Raw genomic sequence first — 16,689 nt, 5'->3', positions numbered from 1 at the left:
AAAGAAATAGTATAAAATGCAGAGGTTGTAATATAAATCTGTAATGAATCATCTCAGATTATGAGTCTGTTTGTAAAACCAGGCGCTGCCCGGCTGTGTCAGACGTTATGAAGTTTTCTGGCCCAGTCAGTCAAGCGTCGCCCACACAGAGCTGCCTCTACCATCAGTTCACTGGAACACAATGATGTTTGTCCTTTTGTCCTTTTCCTGATGCTGGGTTTGTTTGTGTGCTTACCTGGTAAATGACAGGTAAAACTAGACGTCAAGCTAACCTCTATAATTTAAGACATATTTCTGATAAGAAACGTAGTCGTTTCTCCAGGTTTTTAATTTTCTGTATAATTACACCTTAATCCTCGCTCCTGCCTTAATGTGTTTCTAGTAATTACAATCTGCTGTCTCTCACCTCTCGTGTTTTTTTCTCAGCTTACTCTTCTGTTGACGCTGCTGCAGGGTGTCGAGAAAGTATTCACATCTCAGGTCCCTCCCCAGATTTTGTCACATTACTAACACAAAATACAATGTGCTTTATTGAGATTTTATCTGATAGAGCAGAAAAAAAATCTGAAAAATGTCAAATTGCCTTAAGAAGCAAGTAGTGGGAACTGATTAAAAGTTTTAGTCGAGTTAATTTTAGGTTCTGTAATCAACAGAAGTTGATCGCATCAAATAAACAAATTAAGCAACATTTTCAATTCCAAAACTCCTTTTACTGCTAGATTATTGAATAGACAGACATATGAGCTCAACATATGTGTATTTAATCTTTTATTTAGGTTATTCAACCATCTGATGCTGTTATAACCATTCAGCTTTCAACTGTTACAAAAACTCCTGATCATTCATGAAACTTCTTTAGAAATGTGGCTCCAGTTTGCGCTGCAGCAACATGGTTAGCATTGAGATGCTATTTTAGGCTTGAATAGCTTCACTGACTCCTTGAAGCACAATCTGAACACAACAGTAGTTTTTTCCTGAATCCCATCAGATTGTTTCTTCAGGACCAGCTTGTCGTTAGTTGCCTTGTTTGCAGATGTAGCTTCTGCATCAGCGATACTGGCGTACCAGAAATGCTCTGGACTTTCGTATGTATAAAAAAATAAAAGCAACAAAAATACAATTAAATTTGCCACACTATGTAATGCATTAATCAAAGTTAACAATGTTAAAGTAACAGCCCTAGTTGTAACGTAGTAAAATGTGAAAGGTTCAAGGTGTTTTTCCCGAGACGTTGGATACACTGCCTTAGTCACTTTCGGTAAAATATGATTGTTTTCAGATTATGAAAAGTCTTAAATAAATCCGGCTTTGTTCAACTGATAGACTGTCATAAAAGCTTTAGGTAAGCACAGAAATGTCCACGTCTTTTAGGTTCCCTCAGTACAAATTAAAATTAAAATATTGTAACCATGTACCATCTTTAAGTTTATTGGTTTTCTTTCTCTCTTTTTAGGAAACGAGGAAACACGAGTGGACGGCCATCATTCCCAACTCTCAGCTCATAGTCATTCCCTTCCCACACAATACTCCCCGCAGGTCAGTAACACTCACCGTAGACATAAAACATTTCAGTTGAAACGTGAAAAGCATACACACGCACACATACACACACGTCTCTCTTGTAAACTGCTGCCACGGACAGAGTTAAACACTCATGCCATTCACGGTTTTATTCGAGCTCTTTCAGCTTGCTGCAGACGGTGTCGGCGTTGTCTCTCAGAGGAATACAATGCCCGGTGAGCAAACACCACGGCATCGCAGCGTTTGTGCGGGTGTTATTACGGTGCTGTTCGCATGTTGTTATGAAAGCCCAGGAGGAGCTCCAGATGGCAGTTCGTCTCTGACAAACACACACTCACATGTCTCCCTCCCCCTCCATACGTTACACCCAGGTGTAAAACCACTTAGCTGTCGAAGGTTTCAAAATGATGACAGTTTTAGAGGGATTACTCTAGTTCTTTGATTGTTTCCTTTGTGAAAAATGGGAAGGAAGAACAGCAACAATAGTCCTTCTGTGATGCCTCACAGCTGGAGCTCAATGCAGCAAGAAGAGCTCTTATTCTTTGGACACAAATTAACTCAGCCACTCTTTGGTAAAAGGTTTGTGTTCTGCCTGCGCTGTCGAAATACCAACACTTTCTCTTGGTTATAGATATAAACTGGACCAAATCACACTTGTGCAATATTAGCAGTGTGAACTTATTCCTTTAAGATCTTGGAATGTTTGTTTTCCCATTGCATACTAGGTTACAGTATGGCATAGCTGTACTTTTCTGTTGACACCAGAAATAATAAAGGAGGAAATTTCAAGCCATCTCTAAGCTCTGTTACTTGGGAACATTAAGGTTTTTCCTCATGCTGCTGCAGCGGAGAAAAAAAAGGCCGACAGAACCAAAACTTGATGTGAGGGTGCACATTTTTGGATGCCTGGACAACGTCTAACTGGTGGTGGATACGCTCTTCTGAATATGTCGGACTATAAAACAGCATACCGAAACGCTCGGTGGAGATGAGGCAGTAGACTCTGACCTTTTCATCCATCATCAGGGTCTCACCTCACCAACGCTCCCCTAGACAAATGTTCCCATAAACACTCCAAAACCTCATGGACAGCTGCAAAGGTTTTACCAACGTCATTTTAAAGCCTTGGCATTAAGGATGAGATGTCATTCAAGTTCATGTGTGTGCCAATATTTTACACAATTTAGTCTAGATTATCTTCTTACTACCTAAACCAAGGTTATAAGTACTCAAAGCAATTGCATTGCAATGAAGCTAAAATACAATTCATGTCAACTAAAAAAGCTGTGGTTCTATTTACCTGAAAAGGCTTATAGATATTACACTTTTATCCACCTTCACACAGTATAAAACTGATGTTTGTACCTCCATATGTAAATCTTGTGCTCTGCTGTACACTGAGAAACATTTTCACAGTTTGGAGGTGGTGATCTTAGTTTGCTACAATTTTTAATCCAACAGCAAAACATTTAAGCCATAGAAAATGGTTCGATGTCCAAGTACACCAAAGTTTTTAGAGGCTACAACCGTAGTGGTGTGTGACGTCTTCCTGTTCTTCTCTTTTCAGATGGAGCGCTAAGTTGTACCTCACTCCTAGCAACAGCGTCCTGCTGACGGCCATCGCTCTAATCGGCGTGTGCGTCTTCATCCTTGTGATTATCGGCATCCTCCACTGGAAAGAGAAGGTGTGGACACAGAAAACACTCACTTGGTGCTCTGCTGTAGTAAATGTTCACACCTTCTCGGTGAAACGCTGCTTTCTGCTACTTCCATTCTTTTATTGGTGAATGAGCGAGAGAGACTGGGTGAGCAGACTGGTCACAACCGGCAGCAGATGGATCTCATTGCCTGTCCTGTAGTCCTTTGGCCTCCCTGCCGAGTCACACACACACACAGTCCTTCTCCTCTACCGTCTTTCTATCCCCGCGGGCCGCAACCTGGAAGGGCGTTCAGCTGTAATTGCCTTCTTCTGTCCTTCCAGCACGGTAGATCTGCTGCTCATTACTGCCTAAATGCGCCCTCCAGGGAGTCGGTGCATGTTTTCTCATGTGTTTTGTGCTTCATTCTGGCCGGGTTGTTCTCAGAAACACACACATGGCCGCACAGTTCAGTCACCGAGGACACAAGGATCCGAACGGTTAACAAGTTATTCCAGCATATCTACTTTTTCTTTATTGTTTCCCTTTTTCTTCTTCAAACCCTGTGATTGGCGCGTGCCGATCGGAGAAGAGCAGGAACTCTCTGGCATCCTGTCTGAACCATCTGCTACTGGAGCATGTGGGCTGCATGTGTGCGCCTGGATGTGTGTGAACATCTACCATATGAGCATGATTACACACAGACACACACACACACACAGGAGCTCTTTAATTGTCCTCCATTGAAGGGTAATACCGGTATGAATACTTGTAGAAAAGACCTGGCCTAAACCTGATTGTTTTTCTTAGCTTCATTACACAATAACACACACACACACACACAGTGTACAAATGATATGAGAAGTACATTTAAAAAGAAGAGAAAAGAAAAAATAATACATATGTTATCAATCCGAAAATTACCAACTATGTAAAAAATCAATAAACTCACAAAAATGATGATGTATAGAACAAGTTAAATTCCTCTTTAACCAATAAGCTTATATAAAACATTGATTTTGGCTTTAATATCACTTGACCTTAGCTGTTTGCAAAAGTTCTTCAGAAAATCTTCAGTACCATCAACTTACTGACACTTTAAAGAAAGTTGACTCTCCCAGTTTATTTTATGTCGAAACCAAGAACTTCTCTTATGCTGTTGATACTGTGATTGTTCAAAGATACAAATTTAAATATGAATTTTGTTGCTACTCAGATCTTCACTTTCCGTTGGAACATTTACAGGATGGTCGCCCGTGTTTGCAGTTTGGGAAAATGGACGGATTCTGAACTTTACACAGCATGACAGTTCGAAGTGTATAAAACCCTAACAAATACATTACTGTTCTTTTCTTTTAGCCTACCAACCCCAAGTCAACTATTTATACGGTGAAGCTGTATAAACTGTTGCCACCTTTTGTTATTCCTTGGGTTGAATTTTCTCATTCGGGTCAGTTACTGCACAGCGATTGGTGCTTCATGTGTTGTCGCAAATGTCTCCAATAACACAGAACAAAGTCGCTCATTGCGTTTTTAAAAAAGTTGCCAGAGGCGTCTGAAAAGTCATTAAACATAACGACAACATTGCCAAGTTGGCAACAGGGATTTCCCTCATCCTGACCCACCTAAACTGTTTTGCTCTTGGCGCAGATTGATGGAACTTTTCAAAAATGGGGTCAAATTTGGAGTTTTCACAGGAGGTTTAGTTACACTTTAAGTGTGTGTGTGTGTGTGTGTGTGTGTGTGTGTGTGGGTGGGTGGGTGGGTTGACCTGACCAGGGTGTATACTCCGTCTTAAGCAATGATGAAAACCGTCACAGCCCCGCAAGAATAAACAGCATAAACGATGGATGGATTGATAAATTTAAAACATAAAAACTTCAGTAAAAGGAGAAGGAAATGATTGAACCATTTCCAGAACCTCGTTTGGTTTACATCGTCATTTTAACTGATGAAATTCAGAAACTCCATTCGATGATTAAATAAACATTGAGGCACATTAAGTATTCACTCTGCATTAACTTTTTAATTCGATCTGAATTGCTAAATGTATTATCAGGTCTCTACACAGCAGAGCTTCTATTACCAGTGCTGTGCTCACAACAGAATATAAAATGCAGTGATTGAAATTCTCACCGAACGTCTCCTAGGGACTTTTTCGCATGTTGCCTTTGCGAGGCATAACAATGAATTTGAACAGTCAATACATTGGATTTTAGACCTTTATTTTCAGAAACTCATCTTGTACTGACTAAATAAAAACTATTTGATTCTTTTGCGAATCACAACTGATTGTAAAACACGTGAACCAAGCGGGGTTTTTCTTAACTTTCCTCTTTGCCAGGCTTTCTTCCTCTAGTCTTGTCTTCAATAAGGGAAGCTTGGTGGGACTTTACACTACAATACTTAATCTCCTTATTCTGAAAAAGCGGTTTGTTGTAGCTGCATCATTTGTGTCTTTTTCTGTCTGTAAGGTGAACGCCTTCCCTGTAAGTCTGCTGCATTTGCCTGAATATGAGCAGAGTTTGGATCTAAGCGGCTTTAAGGATATTTTTACCAGTGGGGATGACACAAAGAACTTATGAAAATATAGAAACGAGTCAAACTAGCAGCAGGTGGTACTGTGTTGCACATGTAAGTGAGACGCTGCGTCAGACGCTCGTAAAACGCGTCAACGCTCCTACAGCACTCCTGAGAAGAATCAGTTCAAGTTTAAAATGGAGACAGAAGAGCATCATGTCTGGCTGGTTTGAGTCTGTACTCAGTTCAAAGGTTACATTAGTTTGTTGGAAGACTCAGTCCGCTCCTTTGGTATGAATTCAGAGCGAAGAAGACAGTCTGCACTTTTTCAAATAAACCACAATACCAGTTTTGTTTGTATCAAACTCAACTGAATGTGATTCTGATACAATCTGTCCTGAGAATGCAGCTTCAGAGCCGGTTTACCTACCTAGAATAAACCACCTAATCTTATCTGTTAATTATTGAAAGGATCACATCAAGTTGCCTGATCAGCTTTTCGTCTTTGCCGCTCTTTGTTTCACCCCCCAGCTACATTGAGTGTTTGTTTTTTGTTTTGTTTTTTACCGCAAAGCTAAATTTTAATCTCATCTGATCAAACTACATGTTCCAGTTTAGGTCCCAGAAGAGATTGGCAAACTCCACATGTGGGAAGACGGAAAAGGCTTTTTCCTGGCATCGCTGCTAAACGACCAATTGCCAAGTGGATTTGGTATAATGGTTGTTAGGGCTTGGTGATTCCAAGTTGCCACTCTTTGCTGCAGTTCTCCAACAGTGAGCCTTAGAAAAAAATTGTTCTGTTTTTTTTTCTGCTTTCTGTGCATGCTGACAAGATAAATATGACTCCTAGTTCAGCTTTAGGGTCAGACGCTAAGAAATGGTCCTTGGTGCCTCATCCTAACGTATCGCAGGGTCACAGAGAGTCATGAATTAATTATTAAGTTCCTAGAAGAAGAGGAAGAAGACAGAAAATGTTTCAGTTACATTTATTGTTGAATGAGTGTTGAGTCTACCAACCATTGTGTTTGACTTGAAGTGATTTTATTGAAAACTACTATTTATTTTTCCATGATGGGACATTTTCCACTAAAATATTTTTTTATCAAAAGGAAATTTATGTAAATTCTTCAGTGCAACAAAATATTTTTTTTTTCCACATCTTTTCCAGGCATTTACCTCCTAGTGTTTGTCAGTGGGCTTGATCTCGGTGTAGGTGTTTTTATATGGAATTATCAAACCCTTCTACCTCTGTAGACATATTTTATTAATCTTCTTCATTGATGTTTTCTTTCTTTTGAGCATGCATCTCTCCACTCCTTAGGATACAATTGAACGAGTGGTTTTTAGTTTTTTTCTGTCCATCGACGATCACATTTTCTTTACCTTATTTTAAAGAAAATGTGCTTAACTAATAGCTATTAATTCCAAACATCATTCCTGAATCGCCTGATTAATCAATAGACATGAGAAAAGACGGTCTGCCTCGCTGTACTCCCGCCGATCATATTTGAGAGATCCTTTAATTTCCCATGGCAACATTGAGCTGTGCAAAACGCCTGTTGGGACCCAGCTCCACCTTTGAGGTGCAGCTCCTCCTCTGAACTGGAGTTTTCAGGCTTCAGAGCTTCCGCCTTACAGAGCAGCCCTCACCTCCACTCAGCTCCTTCAGACTAGCCCTCAGCAATTAGCAAACACCTGGTGGAACAGCATATCTGCTGAGCTCTTTATAGGAGCTACTTCTCATTGCAACACTGGTAAAAAGAAAGAAAGAAAGAAAGAAAGAAAGAAAGAAAGAAAGAAAGAACATTGTTAAATAGAGGGGCCATGTCGTGATGACTTCCTAAAGGCAGAGTTTCAGAAAGAGCAGAAGTTTTTAAAGCGACAGAGGCCCAATTTCAAGGAGTTAAATTATGAAGTCAATTTTCTTTTAAGTCACATTTGATATAGATAGCACTTTTTTTAAATCTGAAGTGAACATAATTACTTGATTGTGGTATGAAATGGGATTATTTGTCGGGAAAACACATACTGCTGCCCTTTTAAGGCTACAGTTGGTGCCAACATTGTATTGTCAACAATATCTTCCAATAACATATAATTACCCAGTCATATTTTCAAATTTTGTCAACTTAATATTTTTTAACATAAAAATATTGTGGTCTTCCCAAAATCTTCTATAAAAGAGGCTTTTATCAATAAAAGCTGTGATTCCTGAACTATCCTTAAATTTAAACTGAACTCTCACTTTAAGACCAATAGGTTCAGTTCAGACTTTCTAAAAACTCCACATCCCTGCTTCATTTGGGAGTATCCTCCCCTCCTCCCCATCCAGGGATTCCAGATTGGGAGTGAGTGATTTACACTGGCTACAAAGAACACCCTCACTCATGTCTCTTCTCCTCTCAACCCGCTTACGGTGGGGGTGCATCCGGTAAGGTCAGGGTGAGACAGCTGATTGACATTTAGCATTTCTGTCTGTTTGCACTGCCGCCTCTGGTATTTGCTCCTCTAATAACAAAGTCAGATAGAGGGCAGAAACACGAGGGCAGTGGGGGGGGGGGGGGGCGCAAAAGATGTGTTGTACAGGCTAACAAGCCGACAGGGCTTTGGCAGTAAATCCTGTGAACTTCTGTGCATTTCTTTGGTTAGTGACGATATTTAGAATATCTTCTTAAATCAAAGCCAGAAAGGAATGGAAAAGTGGGGGCGGGGGGAATTAGATTTTTAAAACATGAAGCAGAATGCAATCAATCTGATCTTCACACAGGTCAAATTTAATTAGCTGGCATTTAATCCCAGTCATGCTCCAGTGGAGCTACCTACCTGCTTTCAGACACAAACTCAACACTACGTCTATAAAATCTATTGACAGAAACACGTCAGTGCAGCGCTGCCTAATAATTATTCAAGCCTCGAGTTGATTATTAGGTGGCGCGCCTTGGCTAGTCAATTACAGCAACATCAGCCCCGGTGGATCGGTCGTCTAAAGGAAATCAGTCCATCAGCTCCTGAAAACGTTGAGCATCAGAACAGGACAGCATTCAATATGAGACGGGCCTTTCTTTGAAGAGAGATGAAGGCTTTATTCCAAACTGAAAGTGACAGGATAAAAAAAATGGAGCAAACATGTCACTGTCCGTCTATTGGACTCAAAACCAGGGAGGTCCGTCCATGAACGGACAGTCTGGCTGAAGAAGAGCTGGAGTCTGGATTTTTAGGTGCAATGTTCTCTGATAATTAGGCAATATGTTGAGCAATGTTTTAAAAAGTATTTTCTTAGATAGTTCAAAGCTGATGCCTGTTTTCCAATCTGATGTTTTCTGTGATCTTGGAATGTTGATTGCACTGTCTGAATTATTTATTATTTAAATCGTTTTGTTTTTACTTTCAGCTGCTTTTAATTAGCAGCTTGTTTTCATGTCTCCGTCTTTAAAATATAGGCTTCCATATTGTCATAGTTTTGGATTTTTTTTAGTGAGGTTATGTCAAAGTTAATTTTTATAAGCAGTTAATATTTCACCTACAGCAGATGATGCTATTGGAATATTAATTTTATTTAAATTCAAATTAGCTAGTCTTGGAGGGTGAAGCTAACAGCGAGTCCAACACCGAACCACCAAACCAAATGTCATCTGAAAAAAGTGAATACTGTTGGTAAACATAACCTTCTGTGTAAATAATCTATCAATGCAAACATAATTTACTTTAAAATAGCATTTGATTTAAACAAAAGACGTTCTTTAAGACAATAGTAGTTTGCTTTGGTGTTAGCCTCAACGTTAGTTTTAAATTCTGGAACGAGCTAATCTGCGTTTATGCTAAAAGAAAACACCAGTGGATCTTGTGTGTTAACTAGCTATAAACTAAATTCAAAACTAACACCTTAAAGGCTGTTAAATACTTGCAGTGATACACAAAGAAATCATCCATCTTGTTTGTTCTCGACATTTATTCACCGTACTCTCCAACTAAACTCAAATATTTTGCAAATAAAAATGTTTCTTACAAAACACATTTTAAAATGTGAGCCTTTCCTGTTGGTGAAATTGCTAACGGTACAAAGTGGTTCAAATTATGTCCACCTGGCCAAAACACAAAATTACAGAATATGATCACACATTTCTAAGTGCTTCTTCAGGTAATTTCCTCACACTTACATAGAAGCTGTTTGTGGTTACAAATGTTCTTTCTGGACGTGAAAAGGCTGCCTGGGAATAAATTTGCTGTCTTGATTCTTTGCAGCAGTGGAGACAGAGCTGACAAGAGGCTTTAGCTCGGCCACTAAACAGCATTCAGACTGTTGAGGTTCTCAAGCTGTTCTTTTGTAAAGTTTTTGAACATACTCCAATTCTTTCAAATTGATTCTTTTATACGTAATATTTGACCAGTTTCCAACATATGCTTGACCCTGCTGACATTATGAGTGAGCTGATTTATTCTTCATCGTACCCAAACATTCCTGCCCGTGTCAGTGACCAGGTGATAAATGCTCACCACTTATCGTCAACTGCTGTTTGACGGCTAACTCGAGGATAAAAGCGTGTGTATGTGTTGAACAATCTCTTCATACGAAATGCCCTTCCAGGTTCTTTGAACTCTATATTGTCATATAAACTCCTCATTTAATCAGTTTTATATTTAGACAAACCAGCCACTAGATTTATAACAGTTTTTTTATTATTATTATTATTTATTAGTGTGTCTAGCAGACACAGTGCCTCGCAGAAGCTTTTCTACCACATGTCAAATTGAACGGAGAGACTGTATGGACTTCAAGATACAGATTAAAGATTTGATTTAGTTCTGGACTTTGACTTGGCCATTCTAACACTTGACTGTCCTTTGTGTTTAGTCTGGAAGACAAGACAAAAACCTCCCCTTGTTAGTGGAGGATTTCCTCGTGTTATTTTTGGTTAATTGGAAATTTCCTCCCATCTTCTTAGCTTTTAGTTTAGAAACGATCCAGCGTTCACTGCTTTGTTCCTTTTGAACACTTGCTTCTGGTTAGTTTTTGTGATAGGAGCGCAGAGGAGGTTATTTGTCACATCTCAGTCGTCTGATCGGCTTCATTTTGGGTGATGAAAATTATTTACAGCCCCCCTTAAGCCTGCATGTCATCACCTGGTTACATATGTTGTTTTTTTGTGATATTAGGGATTCACATTTCTTCTTTTTTAGTGAATGAGTCAAACACACCGACCACGTCTGTTTGCTCTGCAGTAAATAACACTCCAGCTCTCTAAAACATCGCCCTCTCATTATTTAGTTTTTAATCAGACATTATGTATTGCAATTTATTTTTTATTTCATTGCCTTTTTAGAAGTGTGTTAATTTTTCATACTGCTATGTCGTTTTGGGATCTTAGAGGAATTAAATCTGAATGTAGTTGTGACAGCAGTTTGTTCCACAAGCTACAGGTCCTGTGTGAAATATCAATATTGTGCTTTCACACCTCAGTGGTTCTGGGAAATTTGTGCATTTGGACAGGAATGCTGAAATATTTCACAACTTCATCTGGTCTGGTTCACTTTCACACTGCACTTCCTGAAAGCTGACCAGACCACCTGGAGAAGGTCATGGAGTCACAGCAGCTGCTTCTCTGGGCGTCATCACAAGAAGCTGCTGAGGACGAGCAGCAGGTGAGACCGAGCGCTGACCGACGCGTAGCGACCAAAACAGGAGGAGGAGAAACCACACGACTGTCAGACATAACTGACCTGTTTGCTTCTCTTTGTTTGTTTTTTTTCTTTCTCTTTTTCTTTCTTTCTTTGTTCTCTCTGTTTCATTTCTGTTTTTCTTTTATCTTTTTTGGTTCTTCCTCTCTTTTTGTTTCTTTATCTCTTTCTCTCTTTTTGTTTTCCTTTCTTTCTCTGCTTCTTTTTGTTTCATTTGTTGTTTCACTTTTTCCTTCCTTCTTTCTTTTTCATTGTTTATTTTTTGCTTTCTCTTTCTCTTTCTCTTTTTTCTTCTTTCGTTTGTTCTTTATTTTTCTCTTTCTCTCTACTCTTTCTATTTCTCTGTCACATTCTTTTCTCTCCTTTTTTGTTTCTTGTCTTTCTTTCTCTCCTTACTTTTTTCTCTTCCTTTTTCCCTCTTTCTTCCGTGCTGACTTGAGTTCAGATGACCTTTGACACTGCCACAGGAAGTGGAGGAAGTGAACTGATCTGGTCGGGTGTGAATCCCCCAGATGAAAACCACCAGAATCTGCTGGTTTGGTTTAAAGTATCAACCAAAACTATTGAACCCCCTGCTCCTCCCGGCTTTGTGAAAATCTACATAGATTTTTTTTATTATTATTATTATTATTAACAGAGATTGTGAAATTTGACAGATTTTTTGTTGGATTTTGTCACCAAGGATTCAAAGAGGACGCGGTGAAATCTCAATGCATGGATGACGAGCTTCAAAACCAGAACTGCAAAAACAAACCTTCGTGCAAGTAGTCAGTGACACTCTGAAAACCTCTGACTGTGCACACACTTCAATCTCTACATCTCAGGTTTATCTGCCAACCATGGAGAGGAAACTCAAATAAACAAGATCCAAAAGCACTGCTGCCTGATCACAGCCTGAGCTCATTTAAAATGCAGGGGTGAGCAGAAACACCGGCCCAGGATGTGAAGAGTCAGAAATGAAACTTTACAAAACACACACACACACACAAGGTCAGAGGTCAACACCACCTGCACCTTCTTTCAATTAAAGAATCATCAGCAGTCATGGTGTTGGTGTAGCACACACTGCTAACCACTGACTTGAAAGAAAGTATCTTTTTGTTTGTTTTTTGTTTTTGGTTGGGTTTTTTTAATACTGTATTTATGCATTTTCAATGTACAAGACAGAGCATCCATATAAAGGATAATCTCAGCTGTTGACCAATTTTTCCAAATCCATCGTTACCAAAACTGGCTGGGAGGAAAAACAAAAAATAACACATTACAATGATGCAGTCATCAGGTCATCTGGAACTTTAAACCATATGTAAATAAAAATTCAAACACAATTTGGACGTTGAAGTGTCAGACAATTTCCTTCTGCAGATTAATATAATTGAAATAGTTACCAAATATGATGGAATCTGTTTTTTTTTTTTTCAGCACCACAGTTCAAAGCAACAATCTGCTCATGTCACAGCTCTGACTTCATATGGTTGAGGTGCTAAGCTGCACTTTGTTCACCAAATCTCCTCTCACACCGAATAAAAATCAGCTGCCTTACGTTCTATAAAGAAAATGTAATTGTAATGAAACTTCAAGATATTGTTTTGTGTGTGTTGATGTTTCTTTAAAGTGCCTCCCAACCTTTTATATTTGGTAAATAAGCTTTTAATGTTCCACAATTCTGCTGTTGAAGCATGTTTGTACGCATGCTGAATTATATTACCAGATAAAATCTTTATTTGCAGATTGTTCATAAACCAAACAGTCTTTTCAAAAGTTTTTGTGCAGAACTTCAAAGAGTAAAAAACCCCCAATAAAATAAGAAACCCAGAATGAAACGGCAACAATAAGGAACAATGAAAATCAACAGTTCATATTCTGTTTCTATGTCATGAAATATTAAATCCAGTTTATGTACATAGCGCCAATTCACAACAAATGTCGTCTCAGGACAATTTACAAAAAAAAAAAATCTATTTTAATCCAATCATGCAATCATAGTTATCAATTGCCTAGAATCACAATTGGGCTAGACTTATGGTTCATTTTGGTTGTATTTTAAATTTCTGTAGATGTTTGTCATCGTTTTTGGTATCAAACTGTATTTTTTTCCTGTAAGGTTGAGTTGCAGCAGAAACATCTGGTACAGGTTGCTCTGATGTCATGATAGGTAGACCTCAGCAACACAACTGACTCTCTGTGCCTTGTGTTCCTGTGTGTCCCACAGAAAGCAGACGACCGAGAGAAGAGGCAGGAAGCCCACCGCTTCCATTTTGACGCCATGTGAAGGAGCAGCGCTGCGCCACAGAAACACGCCCCAAACCCCCCAGCCCCCATCCAGATGCTTAGTCTGACCCACACTCATTTCAGGGGCCAATAAATTGATACTCATGTGCCCTAAAGCGTTTCTTTTTTCTTTTCTTATTTTTTTATATCCTTTTCAGTCAATGAGACGGATGTGAAATATTTATGTCGCATTTGATTTATTCATTCCAGTGTTTGAAGCTCGTCCTGACGGGGAGCACTGTGGAGGTTTAAGCAGCGGCTTCTCCGGACAGACTCAGCAAAGATTTGTGTTTGCACGTAAATCCACATCTGCTTGTTGCTATGTTTCGTGTTTTTTTTCATTTAAGTAAAACTTTCATTAAAGGTTAGAATCTCTTGGGTCAAGTGTTGAAAGTGGGTAATGTTAACTTGAAATCCATGTTATTTCTTGTCATTTTTGTATTTTTTGTTTCCCACTTCTGGCTTTTTCTGTGAATTTGAACATTTTCACAAGAAGCTGAATGGAAAATGAATAGAAGTGGACCGGTACAAGTCGAAGCTTTGCTGACTGCAAATTCATATTTTCCCCAGCTGATTGTATCAAAGCTTATCACAGAAGTAAAAAAAATAAAAGTATCTGCAAAACTTCTGCACTGGGCTGAGGGAACAGTCTGAACACTGTCAGTCCTGCTGAGCGAAGCCCATTTTACTGTGACTGAAACTGGATTCTTCTGTCTTCTTAAACCTGGAGCGTTTCACTTTTGCAAAAATATGTTGTTTTTTTTCCCCATATTTATTAAAACTGTCACCATATTGTGACAGTTTTGTATGCGAGGGATAATCTGTGAAAAAATTTAGCTCCTCCTCTTCCTCAGTGATCTACTATTGCGGTCTGCAACAATACTCTGCCCCTGATCAAAAACAAAAAACCACAGCCAGGAGGAGGATCTTAGCGCTGTCAATCAATCTCATGTACTTGCTGCTCAATATGCTCATGGTGGATAAACAACTTACCGTTACAGAAAAACAATTTCTCCACAGTCATCGGTAGCTATGCTAAATGTTGTGGTGAGCCTGCTGTATCTAAAGTGATTGACAGCGCTAAGACCCTCCTCCTGTCTCTGATTGGTTGTTTCTGACTGGGTGGTGTTAGTTCTGGGACGAGGCAAAGGAGCTGGATTTTTTTTTTTCACAGATTATTTGTCTTACATTTCTGTCAACACATAATGATAATTTTAACAAAACATATACGTTTTTGTAAAAGTCACACACTGCAGCTTCAAAAGCTTGACTGAGCCACGCCCTCCGACTCGCCATGTTGTTTATTTTCCACCGACGAGCTAAACGCCATCAATGTTTGCACTTTCTAAGCTAATTATTTATCGTGTAATTGATCCTGTATCGTGAATTCTGCTTGCAAATGAATGTTCAGGCATCTAACCGTGTTTAGCTTACATGTTGGCTGAGAATAAAGGTTTCTTCTCGTGTCAGTCTGCTTTATGATTTTTTTCTTTTCTTTTTATGAGTTACTGTAACCGCTTCCCGCACGCTCCCACGTCGACCGCCTCTGCGCGTTTCTCTCCTGAAGACGCTGCAGAAGAACACCGTGTTTGTGCGGTGGCTGGGAAGATGGAGGAAAAATGGTCTAAATGTGTAATGAGTTCAGCATCAGTGAAATTAAACGGCCTTTAATTTTCCAGAGGACCCCCAGAGGCGGCTCTGAGCATCCCAGTGGGCTCCTCGCCACACTTCAGGAACCGACCTGCTGAACAGCCTAACGCGTGGTGAGTCAGCCCTCCCCGCTCTGCAGCGACAGTAAGCGGACTGAACTGAAGCTTGGCTGCCTGTAAGGAGGAGGAGGAGGGGAGCAGAACGGAACCGGTGGGTCTACAAGCTATTATGAAGGTAAACAGGAAAAGACTGAATAAAACAGGAAATCTTTAAAAAGTAAAAGCATACATTTTAATAAGGACTTTTTTGAGGATATGAAATACTGGCCATTTCTTTCTAAATGTAATGCTGACTTACAATTAATTCCCATCCTCTACTTTGTTCCTGAGAAAAATAAAATCCTCCCTTTATGTTTTAATCAGAATTAGCTAGTTCAGTTAATGGTTACTGTCATTATTCATGTTTGGCATCCAGCAGGCAAAAACTTATATGTTGTAATGTTAATAAATATAAAATAAGGCATAAGGTCTGCAGTTGGCCATGTTTATTTATTGGAGAAACATTTACGTTCATATCCAACTCCAGCTGGTTTAGAGTTGCTACCATGTTAGCAGTCTAGCATGCTAGCAGGTTATTATTGTTTGGTTGGGGCTTCCATTTAATTATTTCACTATGAAGTGATAAATGTAGCTTTTTTTAGCTAATGTCTGATTCAACAGAGAGGAAAATATGTAGAAATTACTTTATTTGAATTTTAAGTAAATTAAGTTAAAAACTTGTGAGAATTTAGCCTTATTGAGGTTACAAATCAATTTCAAAAGAGACATGGTCAAGACCGGTGGCAGCACAACATTTTGTAAATGTGTGAATATATTTTGAATATGTTTTTGTGTTTAACTCTGTGTCTTTTTCTTCAATAATTTCTACTTGGATGTACTGATTAAAACCGACACATGAAAAATGTAGGTAAGGTGTCCAAGTGTCAACGTGAAGCTCAGCAGATTTACTTTCACAACGTTCAGCACTGCAACGTTCACCATGATGCTCCATATAACTCTATTAAAAAGTACTTTGGGTTTATTTTAAATGCATTGGATGAGGAGATGGACAAGACAAGAAAGGGAGAGAAAAATGAGAAGAATAGAGCAAATACAAGAAAACATACTTCAGAAAAAGAGGGAAACCCCTGAGAAACCATAACGAAACAATAGGCTATAACTGACTGGATGAGTACCAGGCAAAGAACTCCACTCCAGCTCACATCACAACAAGGTAGAAGTGTCAGATGTGGTAGTGCTGTGGGCTAAAGACACTTACCTGCATATTTGAATTTTATCACGCATGATTTTTATGCAGGCAGTGTTCCACAGAATATATCAAAGTGCGCTGCTCAGTTAAAATATTTAAAGATGAA

General features: G+C 39.2%; 1 protein-coding gene and 1 long non-coding RNA gene across 2 annotated transcripts in view; one reads left to right on the top strand and one right to left on the bottom strand.

Moving 5' to 3' along the window:
- itfg1 (integrin alpha FG-GAP repeat containing 1) overlaps positions 1-14,223 on the top strand; it is a 181,951-nt gene extending 167,728 nt beyond the window's left edge. Inside the window, exons 16-18 of the mRNA XM_015038579.1 lie at positions 1,454-1,536; positions 3,089-3,206; positions 13,567-14,223. Coding sequence (XP_014894065.1) covers positions 1,454-1,536; positions 3,089-3,206; positions 13,567-13,626 — 261 coding nt within the window. The 3' untranslated portion in view covers positions 13,627-14,223. The remainder of the gene's footprint in view (positions 1-1,453; positions 1,537-3,088; positions 3,207-13,566) is intronic.
- Positions 14,079-15,125, bottom strand: LOC106951198 (uncharacterized). Its single transcript, XR_001425768.1, has 2 exons — positions 14,877-15,125; positions 14,079-14,817 (listed from the first exon to the last, which is right to left on the bottom strand). It is a non-coding gene; the product is annotated as an uncharacterized LOC106951198 (long non-coding RNA).
- Positions 15,126-16,689: the final 1,564 nt, after the last annotated feature.

Source organism: Poecilia latipinna, unplaced genomic scaffold (genome assembly GCF_001443285.1).
Source record: "Poecilia latipinna isolate Pla-1442-1.1 unplaced genomic scaffold, P_latipinna-1.0 Scaffold446, whole genome shotgun sequence".
Classification (NCBI taxonomy): domain Eukaryota; kingdom Metazoa; phylum Chordata; class Actinopteri; order Cyprinodontiformes; family Poeciliidae; genus Poecilia; species Poecilia latipinna.
The sequence above is the reverse complement of the archived record's forward strand: the minus strand, read 5'-3'. Positions and strand labels throughout refer to the sequence as shown.